Source organism: Lygodium microphyllum, chromosome 26 (assembly GCF_053477565.2).
Source record: "Lygodium microphyllum isolate KBCC chromosome 26, Lygodium_microphyllum_v1.1.10, whole genome shotgun sequence".
Lineage (NCBI taxonomy): Eukaryota > Viridiplantae > Streptophyta > Polypodiopsida > Schizaeales > Lygodiaceae > Lygodium > Lygodium microphyllum.
Window position 1 is genome coordinate 110,355,853 of NC_141160.1, and position 23,055 is coordinate 110,378,907.

Sequence of the window (23,055 nt, forward strand, 5' to 3'; positions counted from 1 at the left end):
GACCTTATCGTGTATGGTCCGATTGATACGCTCTGCAACTCCATTTTGGGGTGGATTATGAGGGACAGGGAGTTGCCTCTTTATCCCTTTGTTGTCACAAAATGCCTAAAAGGCCTTGGATACATATTCCCCACCATTGTCAGAGCAAAGACACTTAAGTGTCTTATCTGTTTGATTTTCAGCCAATGCCAATAAATTTTTAAACTTTTCAAGCACTTCATCCTTGCTACGAATAGGATAAACCCATAACTTTCGTGTAGCATCATCGACAAAGGTGACTAAATATTTATTTCCCTGTAAAGATAATCTTGGCGTCTGACATACATCTGAATGTACTAACTCTAGAGGAGAAGAATTCAAAGAAAGAGACTTTTTGTGAGACGTCTGTGGATGTTTGCCATGAATACAATGATCACAATGCTCAAAATTAGCATCACGAAGACAAGGCAAGTAACCCAAACGAGAAAGCACTTTCATTCTTATTTGACTCACGTGTCCCAATCGGCCATGCCACAAAGAAACACTTGGTTGCTCGGTCACGGCAACAACATGATCACTCACACTAGATACATGGAGAGGATACAAAGTATCACTTTTACAACCTCTGGCAATCACTCTAGATCCCCTACAGATCTTTCATTTTCCATCACCAAAGGTGGTATGAAAACCATCATCATCTAGCTGCCCTGTGCTAATCAAGCTCTTCTTGAGTTGAGGTACATGCCGTATAAGCTGAAGTGTGAAGACAGAGCCATGCTGAAATTCCAACTGCACACTGCTAATACTTGCAATGTCACATGCACAGTTGTCCCCAAGATGGACAACACCATGTTGACCCCTTGTATAGGCAGACAACCACTCATGATGAGGGGTGACATGAAAGCAAGAACCTGAATCGAGAATCTAGGTATGCATGTCATCATCTGTATCTGCAAGTAAAGCATGTGCACCAAAGTGCGAAGAGACAAAGAGTATGTCACTCCCACTATCACTGTCGTGAGTGACTACATTCATCTCTTCAATTTTGACATTGCTTTTCTTAGGTTGACTGTCTTTCTTCTCTTCCTTATTATCATTTGTCTTCTTGCCCTTTCCTTTCTCTTTCTTCCATTTGTAGCAGTCACGTTTAAAGTGACCCTTCTTGCCACAAATATGGCATTCAACATCTTTGAAATATGGCATTCAACATCTTTGCCACGTGATTTACTGCGTCCCTTGCCATCATATTTGCCCTTTTGCTGTGATCTGCCCCTAGTATGCAAAGCACTGGAAGACTTACTGGATGCATTGTTCTACCGATTCATCTCTTCCATAAGTAGAGCACTCTCTACATCAGCATACAAAAGGATCGCATTGGAATTGCTCATAGTAGTCCTGAATGTATCCCAACTCTCTGGTAGAGTGCAAAGCAAGAAAGTAGCCTTAAATTCCTCGTCAATCATGAACTTCAAGGCAACCAGCTGGCTGAAAATGGAGTTAAACTCACTCAAGTGAGTAGACATTGCTGTACCCTCTTTCATACGCAAATCCATAAGCTTTTTCAGCCAATACACTTTACTTGCAGCACTCTTCTGTGCATACAGTTCTTCCAGTCGAGTCCAAATAGCATATGCAGAATCCAAACCTTCAATGTTGAACAACAAGGCATTAGAAATCGATAGCTCGATGGTTGAGCGTGCAAGCTCATTTAACTCATCCCAATCGTCCTGTTCCATATCTGCAGGCTTTGCCCCTTGTGTCTTAATCGGCTTTGCCTGCTTCTTTTGCAACAGGATATTGTAGCACTGTTTTAAACTGCAAAGTTATGTGCTCCTTCAAGCTTCTTTATGTGTATGAGATTACTGCTGTCACTACTGCCAGCCATGATTTTCAGCCCAAATGTGACCAAAAAACAGCAAATGTAGGCCCAAATTGTTACCCAAGTGACCAAGGTACAAACAAGTACCAACCAGCAGTAAATGTCCACGTTGAAGCACAGATTTCAGATCTGTAATTAAATTTTCAAAAGCACCAAACCATGTGCTATAGCATTCCACAACTGATTACAGCTGTTCCAAGGGCATATGCATCACATTACATGAGAAATCCCAAATTTTAGCTGCAATTTTTGTTGTACATGTACCCACGAGCATAAAATTTGACACGCACAGTCAAAAGCCCCAAAATTTTTGTGCTCAAAGCATCAACCGCACATCTGCATTTTCTCAATTATGCATAGAGCAGGCCAACTTTGCCAAAATAGAGCAATTTCAGCAAAACCCCCAAATTTTACTAAGTGATGATGTCCAAATTGTATGGAATTGAACTGTATGCACATAGAATTACCAAATGGTGCACAAATTTTGCCCAAATTGCAAAAGTCCCAAATTGCATGGGGTTCAGTGTGCATCAATATCGAGAAATTGGGTAAATTTCAGCCCAATTTGTACATGTAGATGAAAAGCCCCAAATGTCGGAGGCAAGGTGTCACTAATTCCTGCAATTTCTGAGACAAGCTGTCTTGTTTTGCATCACAATCCCCAAATCCGAGAAAAGCCCCAAATTTTCAGACCAACATTGCACTAATTTCAGTGAAATTGACTCATCCAAGCAAAAAATTTCACTTGCATTTGAGAATCCCCAAAAAATTTCTGAGGCCTGTGCATTCAATGGTTGCAAATTTTGGTCTAGAGATCACTGCAATGTGTGTCAGGCACTAAATTTGGAAAAAGCCCCAAATTTTCAGACACAAATTTGCACTCTGTGCTTGTAGATGTGAACACCCGGTAAAGGGAAAAATAGGATGAAGTAAATTAAAGGGGAAAAATGTGGCGTTGACCTTCTGCCCCATTCTGGTGACGGGATGACCTGTCGCCTGTCACGTATAGGTCCTCGTGCAGCCCTGTCATGTGTCGATGGTTGCGCTGGCTTGGTTGCGACTGCTCGTCGTCATCAGTCCAATAGTCGTCGTGTGCAGCTCCCTCCAGTCTCGACTTTGAGCCGTATAACGTTTGACGTCAGCGTTGCCATGTTGCCACACTACAGCTCTTGACTCTCCACGCTGGGGCGAGGCGCACACTGAGCACTCTCCACATTGGAGCCTTCTGTAGGTCACGACTTGTTGCTTGTGACAGAATGCCGCTTGATTTAGGCTATAGCTCCCGTCAGTCGCTTTACGATCTGCTCCCCTATCCTGCTCGAACTCCGAGAGGTACGATTGCCTCAACCGCAAATGCGATACTAGTTTGTAGTGACGGGTTAGGCACGAAGATCGAGACAGTCAGTGTTCGTTAGGTGCGGAGAGACAGAGAGAGCGAGAGAGAGCAAAGTTAAAGGTGTGCACGATTTCAAGTACAATGACGAGTGTGCACAGATATATATGTGTAAGTACAAGTGCTAAGGGTGTGTTCACACCCAAGCACATTTAAAGGCGCGAGGGCCTTTATTCCCAACACTTCCTAGGATCTTGTGTGACAAGTTCTAGTGGAGTCAGGACGGAAACAATTGCTTTGTAATGAATTACTCCAACCAGGGTTGTCCACGTCCGACAGACAGGTCAACCCATCCGATCCGTCTTGTCCAGTATGACCCATCCGATCCCGTCCAAAGGCGTCCGATGGCTTAAGTGCACCGGCCAATTGCACCCTGTCCATGGTCAAAATAATTGTTTTGTGACTGTGTTCTATGCTTTCTCCTCCCGTTTTCTCCAATGGCTCTCTCTTCTCTACCACCTAGTCTCCTCCAATAGCTCTCTTCTCTTCTCTCTCTTCACAAAGTCTCTTTCTTCTCCCCCCCTCTCTCTCATACAACACATACACGATGTGACACTGCAGCCACCTTCTCTCTCTCATCCACACATATACATCCAAATTTGAAATCTCTCTCTCCCCCCCCCCCTTCTCACTTGTGTCACCAACTCTAAACCCTAAAACACTCTCCCTCTCCCTCATCTCATTCATCCTTTCTAGTATCAACTCACTTGACTCTTGAGCTTCCAACACTCTCTTTTGCACTTTTTTTGAGTAAAGTCTCTAAATATTTTAAGACCGAACATTAAGTATAGCCTTTTAATTGCATGTATTTTTTTTCATCGGATATAGCATCGAACATAGGTCCGAGATTTATGAGTCCGATTAGTACCGTACTAGTATCGGATGATACTAATCGGACGCCATCAGACGTGACAACCCTGACTCCAACAACATGGTGTTTAGAGGGATCAGTGTCAAATCTCTTTCCTTACTGGCTTGTCAAAGGGATCCCTACCTTATTTTAAGTGGTCGCCTGATTATTGCAAGTTACAATTCACCTCAAGAGTTCTAGATACACATCTTCGACCCCTACTTTTCAAGAGTTCTATGCACACACCTTCTGTTGAGCTAAAACACGCTTTTCAGTTGATTAGCATTCTTAACAGCCCCAATACACACTTAATTAATGAAAAACCCTAAAAAGGGGAGTGGTCCGAGAGAGTTTCAATGGGCTCCCAAAAACCCTAATTTTTGGGGCACCCTTCTACATCCATAAATAGATTGGCTGCCCCCATTCTGCCTTATTCCGTTTGTGCATGTTTCTCACTCCACGTGCAGATTTCAGCCATCAACCTCCTCCCACGTGGTTGTCCAGCCCTTGTGATTGCTGCTACTCTATCCGTGTTTGCTCCTGTTGCTGGCGCCTTCATCCATGCTGACGTCAGTTGTGCTGGCGACATCATCATCTGCTGTGATCTGATCATCCAATCGTCACCAGCCACATCAAACACTATTTCAGCTTGCGTTTGCGCATGTGCAGCCTAGGCATCAACTGTTCATCATCCTGCGGCAGTTTCAGATCGGCAATTTGCTGTCTGGGACAGCCACCAGCCATCACACACACTCCTACTGTTTGCATTTGCTAATCAGCTTCTACTGTCACTTGCGTTTACAGCATCTGCCTCCTTAGACACTCCGACTGGTGGTCACAAACTTGGGATCCATCTCCAGTAGATGTCACTCTTCAACATTGCTCTACCCTTGAGCACACTGTACACTCTTACATTCCCGGTAGATGTCACTCTTCAACATTGCTCTGCCCTTGAGCACACTGCACACTCTTACATTCATTTACAACATTCATTCACTTCAGAGTTGTGTTCTCTCTCTCTCTTCTTCAGTTTGTGTTTGAGTTTCTATGTTTGAGTTTTGCGTTTAGGGTTTGAGTTTTGCTCTCTGTGTCTGCGTTTATCTCTTTGTGTTTCTATCGTGGTCATACACTCTGTGTGTCCTCAATGAAAACCCTAGCAGTTTTCTTCGCACCTTCAACCCCTACTTTTCAAGCTTAATTGCTTCTTAGTATTGAAAAAATGACTTATGCTTTCAGTCTATACACATCTACATGAACTACTCATCCCTATCATATAGAGATCATCACCCCTTAACATGTGTGGACATTCATAGCTTGAAGTTTTCTCTTTGGCACGAATTGTTTAGCTAAAACACGCTTTATAGCTTATCAACATCTTTAAACAACCCCAAAACATGCTTAATTGAAGAAAAATGCAAAATTGATGCGTGGTTCAAGAGAGTTTCAATGGTCCCCAAACAGCCTAATTTTTTGGGGGCACCCTTCGACATCTATAAATAGCTGCCTACCATTCAACCTTATCCTTTTGTGCAGGTTTCTTACTCTACCGTGCGGATTTTTGCCTCTGGCCACCTACCATCTGCTGTCCAACCAGCACTAACTGCAGCCCATCAGTATCTAGCTCCAGCTGCCGTGTTTTCAGCCATCACCTCAATGTTTGGAGGTCTCCATCTACTGCATCATCACAACACCTGATCAGCTTGCATTTTCAGCATTTGGTGCCAAGTGATGGGCTGCTCCCATCTCTCCCTCTGGGGGATGTTGCAATACCTACGTTTTTTTTTTGTCCAACAAACCGCCGCCTACATTAGTATACACCTCTCATGTTGTTGCTTGACAGTTCTTTGCCTCGGATGATCGGTTTTCAGCCTTCTTTGGCGGTATTGAAACCAGCCTTCCTTCCGTGGATGGGTGGTAATTCCTTGATTACAACTTAGTTACAGCAGCAACATTTATTACAAAATTGAGAAATGCAAATTAACTTACAATCTTGGACAATGGACACCGTGTTGGCCCCAAACTGGCGTCCCTTTCGGTATTTCTTTAGCTTAATCGAAGAAGAAGCTAATGTACAAGGGATTTTCTCAATCCATTTTGGTATTCCAACTCCCCTGCCATCCAAAATGACCAGCAAGTCCTTAATTTGATTTTGCCCCTTGATTCAAGCAATCAATGGGTCTCACCCACTATGACTCATTGCAAAAACTGACCAGCAATCAATGCACAAACTAATGCAAAACTGATCCCAAAAGCAACCATAAATGGTTCTCAAGCTGATCAAAAACCGGGTTGAAACTTATTAGAAATTATGTCTCAAAATTGAGGTGAAATTCATGCTAGATTGATCATAAGCTAATGCAAAGGTGTAGTTTTAGTGCTTGTGTGAAACTCATACTCATCTGCATACATCTCAGAGTGACAGGTACACTAAGTAGTGACCTCATGGCAAACATCCTGTTGGGAATAAAGGGCCATTGTGCCTTTTATATGTGCACGGGTGTGAACACACCCTTAGCACATTGTACTTTCATACATATATCTATCTAAAAACCTAAAGTGGTACACTCGCCATTGTACCGAAAAACGTGTTCACTCTCTACTCTGCTCACTTGCACTCTCTCTGTCTCTCTCACTGAGCGTAATGACTGTTTGCCTCGAACTCCGAGCCTAACCTTACCCTACAAACTGGTATCAGCGCCAATGGCTCACTCAAGCTGTTGAGAGGTGCGGTACGAGCAGGAATCGTTGACGGGTTGCAGGCGGGCAACAATCGTGACTGCTAGAGTTGCTGCTGGAGAACAGGCGACCTTCTCGACGGGCCAGGCAATTGACGGGCTGCCAGGCGGATAGGATACGGCTGCCATGTGACTGACGGACGCGTGTGTGGTAGGCGACCGACGTACTGCCATGCTGGCAGTGACAGGTGACATGTTGCAGCTGGTCGGGGGCCCAAGCGAGCTTGAATCGGCGAACAGGCAGGCGTCACAGCGCATGACTGACGGGTCAACGGACATGTCATAATTTTTCCTAAAAATTCAATCTTTTTTGAAATTTCTTTCACCCACTGACAAGATTTCGCGCGCATAAGCACAAAATCTCAGATCTGTGCAAAATCGGCTTAGAAATTTGGGGCTTTTCTCGAATCTGGGGATCTCAACACAGAATTGGACAATCTGACTCAGAAATTGCAAAGTCGGTGCACATTTGCCTGGGAATTTTGGGGCTTTTCACATTTTAGTGAAATTCTTTCAATTTCACTGAAATTAGTGCACGCAAGACTTGGTAAATTTGGGGATTTGTCCAGATTTTGTGTGAGCAAGATGCTACAGTGATATTTGTCTCAGAAATTGCAGGAATTTGTGACATTTTGTCCCCGACATTTGGGGCTTTTCATGTACATGCACAAATTGGGCTGAAATTGACCCAATTTCTTGACATTGAGGCACATCAGACCCCGTGCAATTTGGGGATTTTGCGATTTGGGCAAAATTTGTGTAGCATTTGGTCATTTTATGTACATGCAGGTTGAATTCCGCACAATTTGGACATCAACACTTGGTAAAATTTGGGGGTTTTGCTGAAATTGCTTTATTTTGGCAAAATTGGACAGCCCCCTATGCATGACAAAGGTAATGCAGATGTGTGTTTGATGCTTTGAGCACAAAATTTTGGGGCTTTTGACTGTTCGTGTCGAATTTTATGCCCGTGGGTACATGTACAAGAGAAATTGCAGCTGAAATTTTGGGATTTCTCATGTAATGTGATGCACATGCCCTTTGGAACAGCTGTAATCTGTTGGATAATGCTGTAGCACTTGGTTTGACAGATCTGAAATCTGTACTTCTATTGCTGATTGGTACTTGTTTGTACCTTGGTCACTTGGGTGACAGTTTGGGCCTGCATTTGCTGGTTTTTTTGTCACATTTGGGCTGAAAACCATGGCTGGCAGCAATGACAGCAGTGATTGGATGCATATCAAGAAGCTTGAAGGCGCATATAATTTTGCAGTGTGGCAAAAACAATGCTACAATATCCTGTTACAAAAGAAGCAGGCAAAAGCCGATCAAAACTAAAGGGGCAAAGCCTGCGGACATGGATCAGGATGATTGCGATGAGTTGAATGAGCTTGCATGCTCAACCATAGAGCTATCGATTTCTGATGCCTTGCTCTTTAACATTGAAGGTTTGGATTCTGCATATGCTATATGGACTAGACTGGAAGAATTGTATACACAGAAGAGACTCCAAGTAAAGTGTATTGGCTGAAAAAGCTTATGGATTTGCGTATGAAAGAGGGTACTAGGGGCAGATCACAGCAAAAGGGCAAATATGATGGCAAGGGACACAATAAATCACGTGGCAAGGATGTTGAATGCCATCATTGTGGCAAGAAGGGTCACTTTAAACGTAACTGCTACAAATGGAAGAAAGAGAAATGAGAAGGTAAAAAGACAGATGATTGCAAGGAAGAGAAGGACAATCAGCCAAAGAAGAGCAGTGTAAAAATTGAAGAGGTGAATGTAGTCACTCATGACAGTGACTACATTCACCCCTCATCGTGAGTGGTTTTCTGCCTATACAGGGGGTCAATATGGTGTTGTCCATTTTGGGAACAACTATGCATGTGAGATTGCAGGTATTGGCAGTATGTAGTTACAGTTTCAGCATGGCTCTGTCTTTACACTTCAGCATGTATGGCATGTAGCTCAGCTCAAGAAGAGCTTGATTAGCTCAGAGCAGCTAGATGATGATGGTTTTCATACCACCTTTGGTGATGGAAAATGGAAGATCTGTAAGGGATCTAGGGTTATTGCCAAAGGTTGCAAGAGTGATACGTTGTATCCACTTCATGTATCTAGTGTGCATGACCATGTTGTTGTTGTGACCGAGCAGCCAAGTGTTTCTTTGTGGCATGGCTGGTTGGGACACATGAGTCAAACATGAATAAAAGTGCTTTCTCGTTTGGGTTACTTGCCTTGTCTTCGTTATGTTGATTTTGAGCATTGTGATCATTGCATTTATGGCAAACATGCACAAACATCTCACAAAAAGTCTCTTTCTTTGAAATCTTCTCCTCTAGAGTTAGTACATTCGGATGTATGTCAAATGCCAGGATTATCTTTGGGGGGAAAGAAATATTTTGTAACCTTTGTTGATGATGCTACACGGAAAGTATGGGCCTATTCGTAGCTTTGTTGTTGGCTTTACAGATGCAGACTATATTGGTCATACGGACGGCAGAAAGTCCACTTCTGGGTATGTGTTTACTTTCACAGGAGGAGCAATCTCTTGGATCTCCAAGCTACAAAAGTGTGTTGTATTGTCTTCTACAGAGGCAGAGTATGTGGCTGCCACCGAGGCATGCAAGGAGGCTTTATGGCTTTCACGTCTGGTGGGAGAGCTTGGCATCACAGAGTTACTTGTTCTCCATTGTGATAGTTAGAGTGCTATCATGCTAGCACGGAATCCTATCTTAGAGTGCTATCATGCTAGCACGGAATCCTGTCTTTCATGCAAAGACAAAGCACATACAAGTGAAGTACCACTTCATTAGAGATGTACTTGATAGCAAGAGCATTGAGCTTGTCAAAGTGCATACAAATGATAATCCTGCAGACCTTCTTACGAAGGGTCTTCCAGCAGAGCGGTTTACTCATTGCCGACAGATGATGGAAGTTGGATAGATATATTTATTTTAGCTTTGTACGTACCTAGACTTAGCTGATTCTTTTCTCCTCTTAAGGCACATTGCCTTTAGGTGGGAGGTTGTTGGGAATAAAGGGTCATTGTGCCTTTTATATGTGCACAGGTGTGAACACATTCTTAGCACATTGTACTTTCATACATATATCTGTCTAAAAACCTAAAGTAGTACACTCGTCATTGTACCGAAAAACGTGTTCACTCTCTACTCTGCTCACTCGCACTCTCTCTGTCTCTCTCACTGAGCGTGATGACTGTCAGCCTCGATCTGCATGCCTAACCTTGCCCTACGCATCCGGGTACCAGAATCTCATCTAGCTCCTCAACCTCAGGCTGAATTCCATTAGATATAATACTCTAGCACATCACCATGAAAGGGCCTTAACAAACTAATATGAAATACATTGTGTATCCGCCAATGTGAAGGTAATTTCAGCCAATATGCCACATCACTAATCTTCTCCAACACCTAGAAGGGGACATAGTATCTCATACTCAACTTCGGATACAATCTTTCTCTTTCTTTCATCTTTTTCAGTCTTGCTCCATGTTGACTAGTCCATGGTCATCTGTACACTGGTTGTGTGGAGTCAAAATGTCTAGCACTCACTAGTTGCATGCATGTGTAGGCACTGTTACAAGAATTTGAGATTTGTAATAAACAATACTTCAGTTTTGGTATTCCTAGCTTTGGGCATGGTGACCATTGGATTGGCATGAAAGGACATTGACATTGGATATACAATGGGTAGAGTATGAGCCTTGGGGCACAAGGAGAAGATCAAGGGATTCATGCAGGACTGTTTGAAACAATGAGTTTTCAGGTGTAAGTGTGGAGATTTCTTAGACCTTAATTTGAAAGTTTGGCCAAGTTTTGGTAGAATAACCACAAAACTGAAGTTTAGGCAGCCTCTTAAGTTCTAAATGTGGATAAAGCCCATTAGAAAGTTGGGGGGAAGCCTCAGTAAGAAAATATGAGATATAGTTTTGAGTGGCTCAGTTTTGCTATATGCTACTGGGGCTGTTGATGCATATGGACTATGCGGGATGCATTCATTTTTTATTCCGCTTCTGGAGGACAAAGCTATAACACCATTGAGCTAGCAAATATTCTTCCTAGATATTCACCTTCTTGGCATACTGCAATTTCTTCGGTCTCCTTGTTGGTTGTATAGACCATTTCACTTCTTGTTGTGTTGTACTTGTGAATTTTGTGTCTTTAGTAGTTAATACAACTACCCCTCACTGGGGGGGGGGGGTGAGAGAGAGAGAGAGAGAGAGAGAGAGAGAGATGTGTTGATTTCTATTACTGTTGCTTATTATAGCTTGCAAAGCAAAGCTGGCTACTTGCTTTATTAATTGTTTTCTCAAGCTCTTTTTCAAAACACAACTGTTTCCTCTGGTTTGCATCAGGTAGACAGTGGTCTGAAAGATGAACTAGTCCTTGGGGATCCAGAAGCGCCTCGCTTTGTGTTTTGGGAAGGCAGGTTGAGACCAGTGCCTGCAGGCCCAACAGACTTACCCTTCTTTGATTTGATGAGCATTCAAGGAAAGATAAGAGCTGGGTTGGGAGCCTTGGGAATTCGGCCACCTCCTCCAGTAAGAGAGTATTTTGTCTCAGTATGAGAAAGCATGCAAATACATTTCTCAAAAACTTTCAACATCCTATTAAATGGAGCAGTAACTATTACAGGGTTATGAAGAATCTGTGGAGGAATTTGTCCGCCGTAACCTCGGGGCAGAGGTCTTCGAGAGATTAATTGAGCCTTTCTGTTCAGGTAAGCATATGTTGTTTCCAGTTCTGTGTGTTCTTGGTTTATTAATAAATATCCAAAATGTTTCCATTTTTTCTGCCTTTGTTTTGGTTTCACTTAATTTTTCTGTTTATGACCTTTGCCAGTTTATATGATGCTTTGGCACGGAGCTTATTTCTTCTGTATTGCTTTATGTTTTAACTTTACCGTCTCTAGATTTTTAAATTTCTACTGCTTACAGGTGTATATGCTGGAAATCCTGCAAAGCTAAGCATGAAAGCTGCCTTCGGTAGAGTGTGGAAGCTGGAGCAAACCGGTGGCAGTATCATTGGTGGGACATTCAAGCTGATTAAAGAAAAGAAAACAAACCCTCCCCCAGCTAGAGATCCGTATGCTCAGAGTTCTTTTCATTAATATGGATTATGTTTCTCCTCATTTGTATTTGCAAGCATAATTTTGGGTGAATGATATGCATACAATTTCCTAAATTTTACCATGTGGACAACTCTATACTCTCTGTTAGCATGTAAATGGGGTGACAGTAGTGCTAGAAGACCACTCTTTGGTCAGGACAGTCAGCATGGCTACAATGTGGATCTTAAAGAGGACCATACACCCTCATTTGTGTGATTGCAACGAGTTTGAACAGGTTGCACATGTACAAGACTAGGATCCAAGGTGCTCACCTGGCTTGGAAGGCTGATGTTCTATAGAACATTGATATATGTATCTTTCCCTTCAAAAAAATTAGTTATGCCTTGTGGTCGTATGCATTTCAACCTTGATGCAGCCTTAGGGCATTGCATTTTCATTGTTACCGTGTCATCATATGTGCACCTATTTGGGTTCTGCAAGGATTTGATCGTTCTCTAGCTCAAATGGAATAGCAAGGGCATTCTCGAGAAGGATAGAAGGAAAAGAGGTGAGAATAGGTGAACTAAATGAGGACAACTAGACCTTGTGAACCAATCTAGATACCTTCCTTAGGCTACGCAGGTTATGAAAACTCTCAAATAACTTTAGGTTTTCCAAGACATTAGAACTTTATGGCAAACTCTAGAGTTTATTATTGAAGGAGAAATGTTTCAATGCTATTTAGAAGGGGAAGTCATGAAGGGCCAATGTGTTTTTCAACTAGTTCAAAAGGAAATATCAATTGGGACTTAAAGATTGTATCTTCCCCTTCAACAAAAAAAGTCATGCCTTCTTGTTTAATGCATGTCAAGCTTGATGCTATCTAGGGCATTGTAGTTTTCATTGTGAGCATGTCACCAGAACATAGCAGATGCTTGATTTGCAAAGATTATACTTTGGGAGAGAAGCCTAGGGAAAACTTCGAAACCATGAACATGCCTCTTTGACAAGAGAGCATTCATCAGAGATCAAATTTATTCTGGTTGGTATCATATAGAGATTGTACAAGGTTGCTCTTTAGTAGTCCAACATATATGAGTTGCTCAAGGGTCTAACATTTAAGACATGCAGCACAAATGCCCACAAAACATTAGGTATATCATTTGAATGTTCTTCTAAAGAGACCAATGAGTGGAGATTATCTGAAATATACCAGCGCAAGGGAACCAGCATGAGGTAGCTCAAGAATGCCAAGTGCTGCTTTTATTGGTTTGGTAGCACTAAGGTAATGAGAAGTGGAATTTATTATTCGATAATGTGAGTGTTATGGCAGAACTGTAGGAAAAACTTTGTCAAACATTGAGCAATACCCCTAAACTTGATTTCCATTGCTAATAGATTCTGTTACCAGAATAAGGTTGCTCAATTGTGCACAATAAACAAGAGGTATATTTGCTAGGCATCCATGATTTAATACTGGTTTGTGGTCTTGGTTGTGTTGATAGGGTGGCTTTATTTCGAATCTTGGTCTTTACCATGTGTTGCATTGCATCGGAATTTTGCAAAGCTGCTTGCTAGTTATGACTGTCTTGTTGGCGGCAACATCTTTTGTCCTAGAAAAATAAGACAGGTGTGCTTCACATGTGAGACTTTATGAAAATGTAGTTGGCAAAAAGGCAAGAACAATTATGTGGATGAATATAAACAGATTCACGACTAATTCGTAGAATGCAAGCTTAACAAGTGCATTTGGGTTTTTGTTATGGACCAGGAGGCTGCCTAAACCAAAGGGACAAACTGTTGGATCTTTCCGCAGGGGGTTAATGACTTTACCTCAAGCAATTGCAGAAAAGTGAGCCTTACTTGGAACCAGGGCCTGTTTAAATCTTAAAATTGTTTTTGCGATTTTGTCTCACTTGCTTCAAATATTGACAGGCTAGGTAATAAAATCAAGCTCAATTGGAAGCTAGAGTCTATTCAAAGGACTCGAAATGGTGAATATGAATTGGCTTATCTTACTCCTGAGGGGTTGAAGTCGATTTTGACCAAGTCAGTTGTCCTCACTGTTCCATCTTATGTGGCCAGTAACATCTTGCGGCCATTATCGGTAGTCACCATGGCCATTGGTTGTATTTCAAATCTTCCTAAGTGCATTAAAGCTGTATAATAGTGGTCTGCAGGTGGTACACTTGTAGAAATGCCAAGTTGTTTGAAAGATTTAACATGTTTCCATGTCAATGGCATTTTCTTGGGTTTATGATAAGTAAGAAGTGTAGAAAATAGTTTGATGATCTAGGAGTTTAGAATGTAATAAAGCGATGGATTAGACCAGTGTCCATTGCAGGAAGATGAATGAAGGAATCCAACGGCCAGATATAAGGGAGCCAGCACGGCTTTTATTCATTCATTAGTAGCAATCAATGTAAACATTTTTGGATCTTGCTTGTGGTCAAAGAAAATTATCTTCCTATTATTTTAGGGTGTAATACATACAGAATGGCTACTTTTAGAATTCTGCTAAAGATTGTTTCCATGTTGTATGCACTCCCAGATGTGTATCTTCATCTGGTTTTCATACTTGTCTCTCTCATAGAAGACAGGTCTTTGGTGTGTGCATCTATTGTTCTAACCGTGATAAGGTCTGCGCTACCTCAATTTTTGTTCCTGATGTAGGAAATGTTGACATTCTCCGAAAGTTTTTCCTGAGTGAGAGAACATCTTAAACTCTAATTCTCAGTTCATAGAGCAGGAACTTCTCAAATGCTGTCGATCAGTTCTGCACTTTGAAAATGATACTTTCACAGGGATAAGAGGTTAACTCTGGATGTATCTCATAGGTTCCCAAGTTCCTTTCACTAGGCAGGAAAATCCTGCTGACAATTGCTAGCTTTTCTGGAGCACTCTGAGATTGCCTTCCCAAAACCCTTCAATAACTTCTTGTGGATTTTTCAGACACACCCTTTCCCTCTTTGAAAGAAACTAGGCACTATGTTCATCTATGTGTGTGTTCTGTTTTAGTTGGCCCTTTTCTGTCTCCTCTGTTCCTGTACACTTGATTAACAGGGCAAGCTCCACCAATGCGCAGGGCCAAGGGGGGATTAGGGAGAGATGAGAGGTGAGAGGACAGGCAGGGAGAGGTGAGCTTGGAGAAAGGGGTGGGGTTTTGGAATGCTCAATAGGCATCTTTTTGCGCAATTTTGATGGTCGTACTTGTTGCAGAAAGGAGCAGCAGAAGCACTGGCAAAATTCTATTATCCACCAGTTGCAGCTGTTACTATTTCATATCCTAAGTCTGCAGTTAGAGCTGACCGTCTGGTTGATGGTGAGCTGAAGGGGTTCGGTCAACTTCATCCACGCAGCCAAGGAGTTCAAACTTTAGGTGAGCTGATAACATTATTGGATATTCTTTATTTAAAGGATGCTGTCAGATTCGGTTGTATTGTCCAGTTGGTTTTAATATTTAAATGGGAATGCCTATGACCTTCTTACAAAGTTGTCGCTCATCATGCACAGGGACCATCTACTCCTCGAGTCTGTTTCCTGGTCGTGCTCCTCCCAATCGGGTGTTATTGCTGAATTATATTGGGGGCTCTACAAACCCTGGAATCACTCAAAAGGTATCTTGCTCAGTTTAGTGGATGATCATGTGGTCTTTTGTAAGTTCTCAAATAGAACAGAGCCTTTGGAGAGCTACAAAAGATTATGATGTTTTGATGTCAACCTTTTTCAACATTAAGAAACAGAAATGTGAAATTGAAATAAAGACTTATACAGCTATATTCTATTTGTCCTATGCATGTATTATGACCTCAATCGACAAGTAGTTTGGATGCATCATTTACGAGTGTTAACTGGACTCTTGCCTTCATTGATGAGGTTTCTTTCTACACTGCAGGATGAGTCTGACCTTGTCAGCCAAGTAGACAAAGATGTGAGAAAGATGCTGATCAAACCTGATGCTCCACAACCAGAGGTATTGGGCGTAAGAGTTTGGCCCAAAGCTATCCCACAATTTGAAGTGGGGCATCTTGATGTCTTAAATGAGGCTCAGAGTGCACTAGAGAATGCTGGGCTAGAAGGATTGTTTCTAGGTGGAAATTACGTTGTTGGTGTTGCACTAGGTCGCTGTGTGGAAGGAGCATATGAGAGTGCTGATTCTATAGCCAAATACTTCAAGAAGGCACCTGTGAACCTTTGAGACAGCAAGAGGGATATATGTTTCAATGGCAATCTCCTCGCAGAGGAGTCTCATTGCTCAAATTTTGAACGAATTGAAGAGGAATGTGTCTTTTTTTCCACTTTGTTATATGGAAGACCATCTGGATGCATACTTGATATGAGAAGGTGGTTATGAAGAGTCTTCCTGGATTGGGTTTACATGTTAGGTGAACTCGAATGACAGGCATAATTCCGCTGAACTTTGGTACATTCATATAGGCGTTTTCTGGATCAGTTCAAAACCTCTGTGGGATTGAACTTGGCTTGTTCAGCCCCATTGTAATCTAATAAGGTTGCTCCTCTCAACTTCGTTGATGTGAATCATGTTTTCCCTTCATTTCACAGTGCTTCAAGGCACCACACAAAACATGTCTATCCTCCCTTTCACATTTGTCCAAAATAGTGAGGGCAAAAGACAAGCCTTACCAAATGTATGTTTCGAGGCCTTACATAATCCAGTAAAATGAGGCTGTCAGCATTTGTAAAAGCTATCAAAAACATAAATCAAAGAAGACTTGTATACCATCACAATCTTTTTGGTTAAATGCACCCATCTTACATATGATGGGAAATGTGCCATCAGAGGTGGGCTGATGAATGTAGCTAACATGAAATCCACATAACAATTGTTAGCATACTTTATCAATGAACCAGGTGTGGGGTTAGTTTTGACATAACACAAAAGCTTTCTTATAGTACACCCATTGACAACAATGAAAGCATCATTAGACATCACACGGATGTGCATGTGAGACAAATTCACATGGGGTTAATCACCAAGATTGCCATAATTCCATATCTTCACCATTCCAGAGATTGCCGAACAGTAGATATGCAGCTGTTGTTAGGGACTAAAGAAATTTATTTGCTAAAATGTTTGTGTGAGTGTCCCACAACACCCCCCACCCCCCCCCCCCCCCCCCAAAAAAAAAAGGAGAAAACGTGTATATTTTTTCTCATAAAGATTTTAGCAAAATATGCAACAATTAAATGTAAATACCAAAATAAAAGAAGGATTACTTCTAAATGACGAAGAAGGTGATAGATCACATGTTTTGGCACACGTAACTCATAATGAAAGGACAACATGACATTCCTAATCTAAAAATGATTTAGTTGATATGTGCCACATAATAGGAAGTGATACAAACAAATCCTTCACCCGGTACTTAATATCACTCTTGGTGATTGGCCCTAAGATTTGAGGTGAGAGCACTAGCGGATTTTTGCAGCTTTGATCATGTACCAATAGAGAGGATTGGTAAGGTGGGTGACTGCCAATTTGACCATGGTTCTAACCATGGTCAAACTAAATGTCTCATTCTTGGAGGAGTAAGGAGTATAAGAAGAAGGTTCAATGAGTAAAGATTGCAACAATCCCTTTGAGAGGATTGAGAAGTGTGTTCATGCTTCAACGACCTTCTCAAAGCAATATAATCATCATAGAGCTCAAGCTAATAGGGATCTTATGGCTTCTAGCACTTATTGTCATGGTGCTATTCTTAGTACTATTGTTATCAAGCATGACAATCCAATTTTTGTGTGGACAATTCAAGATGCTAAGGATTACATTAAAGCTAGGAAAATATATAAAATTCAGGGTTGTAAGATGCAACCGAAAGCCAAGTTTGATATAGAATGAGAATTTAACCATGCATTCTTCTTTTGGGCCTTGTGGGTTAAAAAGAAGAGAGAGACCATAATTAGCATTTAGGATGGAGAAGGAAGGGTACACAAGGATGATTTCTCTCTTTTCAAAGCCTTTGTTGAACATCTCTTGGTGATTGTGGGTTAGAAACTTGGAGAACTTGGTGGGGTACAACAAAGCCCTTAATGAACTCTTAGCCCCTTGTGCGAAGAAAATAACCGTAGATGTTACAGCATTGTTGGCCGGACCATTTAGTGAGGAGGAGCTATCCTTCACTATACAAAAGAAGACCAAAAAGTCTCCTGGCCCAAACGGCGTACTAGTCAAGTTCTACTAAAGCATTTGGGATAGCTGCAACAGAGACATCTACAAATTTTCAAATTATTTTAGATAGACAAGGTCTCTACTAGTGTCGATCAGCCATTGCCTAACAAGTTGATTCCCAAGTCAAATGATAGGGCATTGATAAACCAATGGAGACGTTTGACAATGCTGAATATTTGCTACAAAATAGTAGTGAGAGTGATCACGCTTTAGATCAAGTACATCCTCCCTAAATATATCCACAAGGATTAGTGTGACTGGTTGCATGTGAAATGCATCCATGATGCGATTTTGAACCTAGCCCTATCTGTGGATTGGACCTTGTAGGAGGGTAGATTTGTACTCATCAACATGGATATGGAAAGGCCTATGGTTGGATTAGATGGGACTGCATTATTGCTACCCTAGATTGGCTTGGCTTTTGGGGTGTTTTTTTGAAAAATGATTGCAAGATTGTTCACAAATGCCACTACTAATTACAGTTAATATAAATGGGCTCACCTCGTCTTTCCAATTGAAGATGTCAGTGCAATTAGTGGTGACCACTTGTGCTCCTCTTCACAGTTATAACTGATCCACTCTTGCGATTGGTGGAATGCAAGGTGCAAAATGGAGCTCTTAAGGGACTTCCCCTCCCAGATAGCTTGGTCTTTTGTACTGAGATGTTTGCAAATGATAACTCAAACATCATCAAAGATGCTTGGTAGAATATTGATGCCCTTCTCAATGTTTATAATCTCTTTTGTTTGGTTTCAAGTTCTCAAGTCACCATGAAGACATGCTATATGTTTTCCACACCCAAGGAAGAGATGACCTAGCGTAGTATGGCTTCAAAGTAGTTCAAGCTAGGCCAAATCTTCAACTACCTAGGATACCCATTAGGGATTGGCCTAATGGAAAGGCAGAGATTTGAATGGCTATGAGACAAGGTCAAGGCCAAGCTCAAGAAAGTCCAACAATTCCCAACAGGACTGAGTGGGAGTAATCCTAATACCATTGTGTCACCCGCGGCATCATTCGTGGCTACAGCTGATCCATTCACCAAAGCCTATTGAGACAAGATAAAAAAGATGGGAAGGCAATTCCTATGGAACTAGAGAGAGAATTGTAAGTGGTATTCTATTTCCTGGAACTAGCTTTGTATGTCAAGGGCTAATGGACTTGGGGTTGACCCAATGAAGGAGAAAGCCCATAGGATGGCTATTAGTATGGCCCAAAGATTGACCAAGGGTGGCTATGGACTAGAGTCATGATATCATTGATGGAGTCAGCAGTACCTAAGAAGGGCAGATGGCAAGGCCTAAGCTAGCAAGACACCCTCTATGCTAATATGCAGTTCAAGATTAAGCAGTCATCAGCAACAAATTCACTGCTAAAGAGTTGGAAACTTATATATCAAGACACTAGACTGGAAAAGCATCCTGACAAGAAATGGAGACACCTCACTTCAACATATTTGGATGTGCTTACAATTTAACAGGGAGCCGCACTAGCTCAGCTAGATAGGAAGAAATCCCAAGCAGTGCAAAAGAAAGGAATTTAGGTGGGAAGACCTTTGGGAGCAAGAGAAAGGACATCTGAAAGATATGGTGCAGCTCAGGGGGGAGCATAGATTAACTCAAAGGGAGACTGAGTGGCTAAAGAAAACGCTACAAGCAGCCAAGACAGCCGCATGGCGTAGCAGCAGCACATCACACATCCTATTAGACTTCTTGCTCCAAACAAAAACTGGATATGGAGACTTCACAGCATTGCCACATCAATGCACTGCATCAGGATAAGACGTTTTGATTAGCCACGCTTTTTCCACCATAATACAAAGATATACCCCCATCTTAGCAAATTTATCCACTCAATGTTAGTAGGCACAATGTTCATTTGCAAAATGAATTAAGATGTCAAGATATACAAAGCTTTCCTAATATTGAAAATAAACCATTTAGCCTAGATTGTTTAAGACAAACATGCTTCTCTTGCTTTCCTCCAAAAAGGCTCTAGTAGTAAGACAATAGATTGCAACACTAACAAATAGACCTGTCTCCCGAAGTCACAAATAACAAGGTTGTTTCTAATGAGGCAAACATAACATGTATTGTTATTAAGTGCCATCCTTTTTGCACCAACTACAAGCTTGTTACATAAGCTCATCACACTAAATTGCTTATGGGCAATGTGCCAAAGACCTACAAAAAGTTGAGTCAAATCAATAAGACAGTTTAATATGTTGATTCTCAAAAGAAAGGTAATTGATTTCTTCCTTGACCTTAGCGTGCTATTCACCACTTGAGATGTAGAACTAAATTCATAATCAATGAATGCTTCAAAAAACACCGGAAGCCTTTGATGAGCTTTTGGGTTTATGGAATATGGTTCCTTGAATGCATTATTGTGCAACATATATTCATCGTAGCAATGGTGAGGTAGGTAGCCTTTGATGGATGTGACATGCTCACCTTGTCTTGCCTTTGCATGTAGCTTGAAGCCTATGGTGGCTTATGAGTAGACGACAAAAGCAAAGAGTTACATTAAAATGGACTCGCCTAAGAACCATTCAATGAGCTACCTGCACTTTGGATTACTTGTGGAATGTAGTGATTGTATATATAGTGAGAACAAGGGCATGTTAAACAAACACTCAATTATGTTGAATAAATGCAATGTCTCTTATATCTATTATCCATATGTGTTATGAGCCATGGAAGTGGTTAACAAGGCAATATTTTTTGGACAATGGTTCGCCAATGGGAGTTACTTGAAAAGGATGTTTTGCTTCTAGTGCTTTAATGGATATCTATGTCAAAAGTGTTGTGCACTTGTGAAAGTAGGGAAAGCATTTGATAAGCCCCTTTGACACTTAACATGGCAAAATGGCCAACAAGATGCCATCTCATTTTCCACCAACATGGGGGTACCGTTTGGTTGTTGGTCAACAATGGGGAAATAGAAGCCTAGGATTTAAGCTCTTGAATGTACACTCCTTATGTTTGCTAATAATAAAAATTTAGTGAGATCAAAGTTCCTTGGGAAGTTGACCTTTACATACTTGTAGGTATACATATCATTATTTTACACACTCTACAAGAAGAAGGTGGTTAGTGAAGGTAGATTGCTATGTACTTCCACTACACACAAAACCAAGAAGGCTAAAATGTCCAAAATTTCTTATTGAAATTTATGAAGACATCTAGCATTAGGAAAATTTTAGAAGTAATTTCTTTTCATGTAACCAATGCCACTCTCATGGACATTGAGCTCTTTAAAGTTTCTAGAAAGTACCTTTGAATTATGTAAAATTTTAAGGTCGTTAACAAACAATCAGCATGTACGATTGAAAAAAATGCAAAGTTGTCCTCCTAAATAGATTGTTCATGTACATATTTGCTAGGTTTGGTTATGTTGCTAAACCTCTGCTCGTATGAAAATTAGTGTGATTTTGCAAAGATTGATCAATTTCGATATGTACTAAGGGTGTATATTAATACTTTAGGCAATATGTTAACTTTCCAATCAACCAATTTATAACCAAAGTAAGTTTTAACTTCTTATCATGTGATATATGGCTATGTATATATCGATTGGTAGTGTGAAGAAGACTAAACTCAAGGAAGTTTTCTTCTAGGAGAAGCTCGCCAAAATACAACAAATAATTTGAAACCCACTTAAAAGACTCATCAATTATGCAAATTCAATTCCATAGAAACTAAATTTACTAAATTTTAAAAAGTGATTTCATTAACATGCTATCTTGGAATTAAAAACCATATGCTCTTGTAACTTATGGAAAGCATGCTCAACTATGTCTAGCTAGTTGTAGTTAGAAAGTGCAAGTACACATTTGCACAACACAAAAGCTAAAACCCTTCTCAAATTTGCAACAAAAATAAAGGTCTTGATCCAATTTTTTAACCAAAACATCAACGTTATCTTGGCATTAAAAACCATATGTTCTTTTATCTTATGGAAAGCATACTCAACTATGCTTAGCTAGCCATAGTAAGTTCTGAGAAAGTGCAAGTTTCCCAACACAAAAATAAAACCCTTCTCAAAATTGCAACAAAAATGAAGGTCTCTATCCACATTTTAAACCAAATCAAAGAACACATGGACAGAAGAAGAGGTTGATTGCATGCTCTCACCACACTAGTAAAACTAGGACTTCAAACCATGCATTTGATAAAATATTGTTTTGTTTGAGAAACAAACAATTTTATGCAATTGTAATAAGGATCATTCTACATGAAGTCTCTGTTTAAAGACTTGATTGATTTGCAGTGGATGATGCCAACTAGTAAGATTGACTAGAACAACCCTTGATTAGACAATCTACAATAACAAGGACTTTGTAGTATGAATTTCTTACATCCTTGTGGCCTTTAGCCTTGATAAGGAACCTCCTCTCAAATGGTTCATCTTGTAGTCATGTCATTTATTGACCTACTCTCATGCATTGAAAGTAACATTTTCTAACATTGTCTATCAATTGGTTATTTTCTTTAACTCTAAATTATAATCGACTTTCCAACACATAAAAATTAATGTCAAGCCAAGATTAACCCATAAAGTAAAAAAGATCGAAGTGAACATGGATGAAAAAGTACTCGTGGTGTTTTCTCTTTGTATTGATTTTTTTAGAAACAAGGACAATTATATGTTGTGTGCCCATCTATCGTGATGATTATATAACTACAACGTTTCACTTAAATTTTCATGATATATATTTTTCCCAACCCCATCTTGAATTGAAAGATATAGAAAGGATTTTTGTTCCTATGTATTGAATCAAACGTGTATCAATTTTTTTGAGAACCCCTTTCAACACCTCAAGTTTTTTGGATGACAAATATACAATGGATTTTTGTTCAAATGTGTTTTTTCCTAGCCATATCGAGTTTTTCTAAGAGCCCCTAAAAAGAAAAGTGTCATAAAATATGTGTAGAAAGTGTCTCCATACAA

General features: G+C 40.7%; 1 protein-coding gene across 1 annotated transcript in view; it reads left to right on the forward strand.

Moving 5' to 3' along the window:
* LOC148013674 (Flavin containing amine oxidoreductase family) overlaps window positions 1-16,769 on the forward strand; it is a 35,491-nt gene extending 18,722 nt beyond the window's left edge. The window contains exons 2-9 of the mRNA XM_087667656.1: window positions 11,218-11,403; window positions 11,498-11,582; window positions 11,800-11,947; window positions 13,684-13,764; window positions 13,848-14,019; window positions 15,132-15,291; window positions 15,426-15,529; window positions 15,808-16,769. Coding sequence (XP_087523782.1) covers window positions 11,218-11,403; window positions 11,498-11,582; window positions 11,800-11,947; window positions 13,684-13,764; window positions 13,848-14,019; window positions 15,132-15,291; window positions 15,426-15,529; window positions 15,808-16,110 — 1,239 coding nt within the window. The 3' untranslated portion in view covers window positions 16,111-16,769. The remainder of the gene's footprint in view (window positions 1-11,217; window positions 11,404-11,497; window positions 11,583-11,799; window positions 11,948-13,683; window positions 13,765-13,847; window positions 14,020-15,131; window positions 15,292-15,425; window positions 15,530-15,807) is intronic.
* The last annotated feature ends 6,286 nt before the right edge of the window (window positions 16,770-23,055 follow it).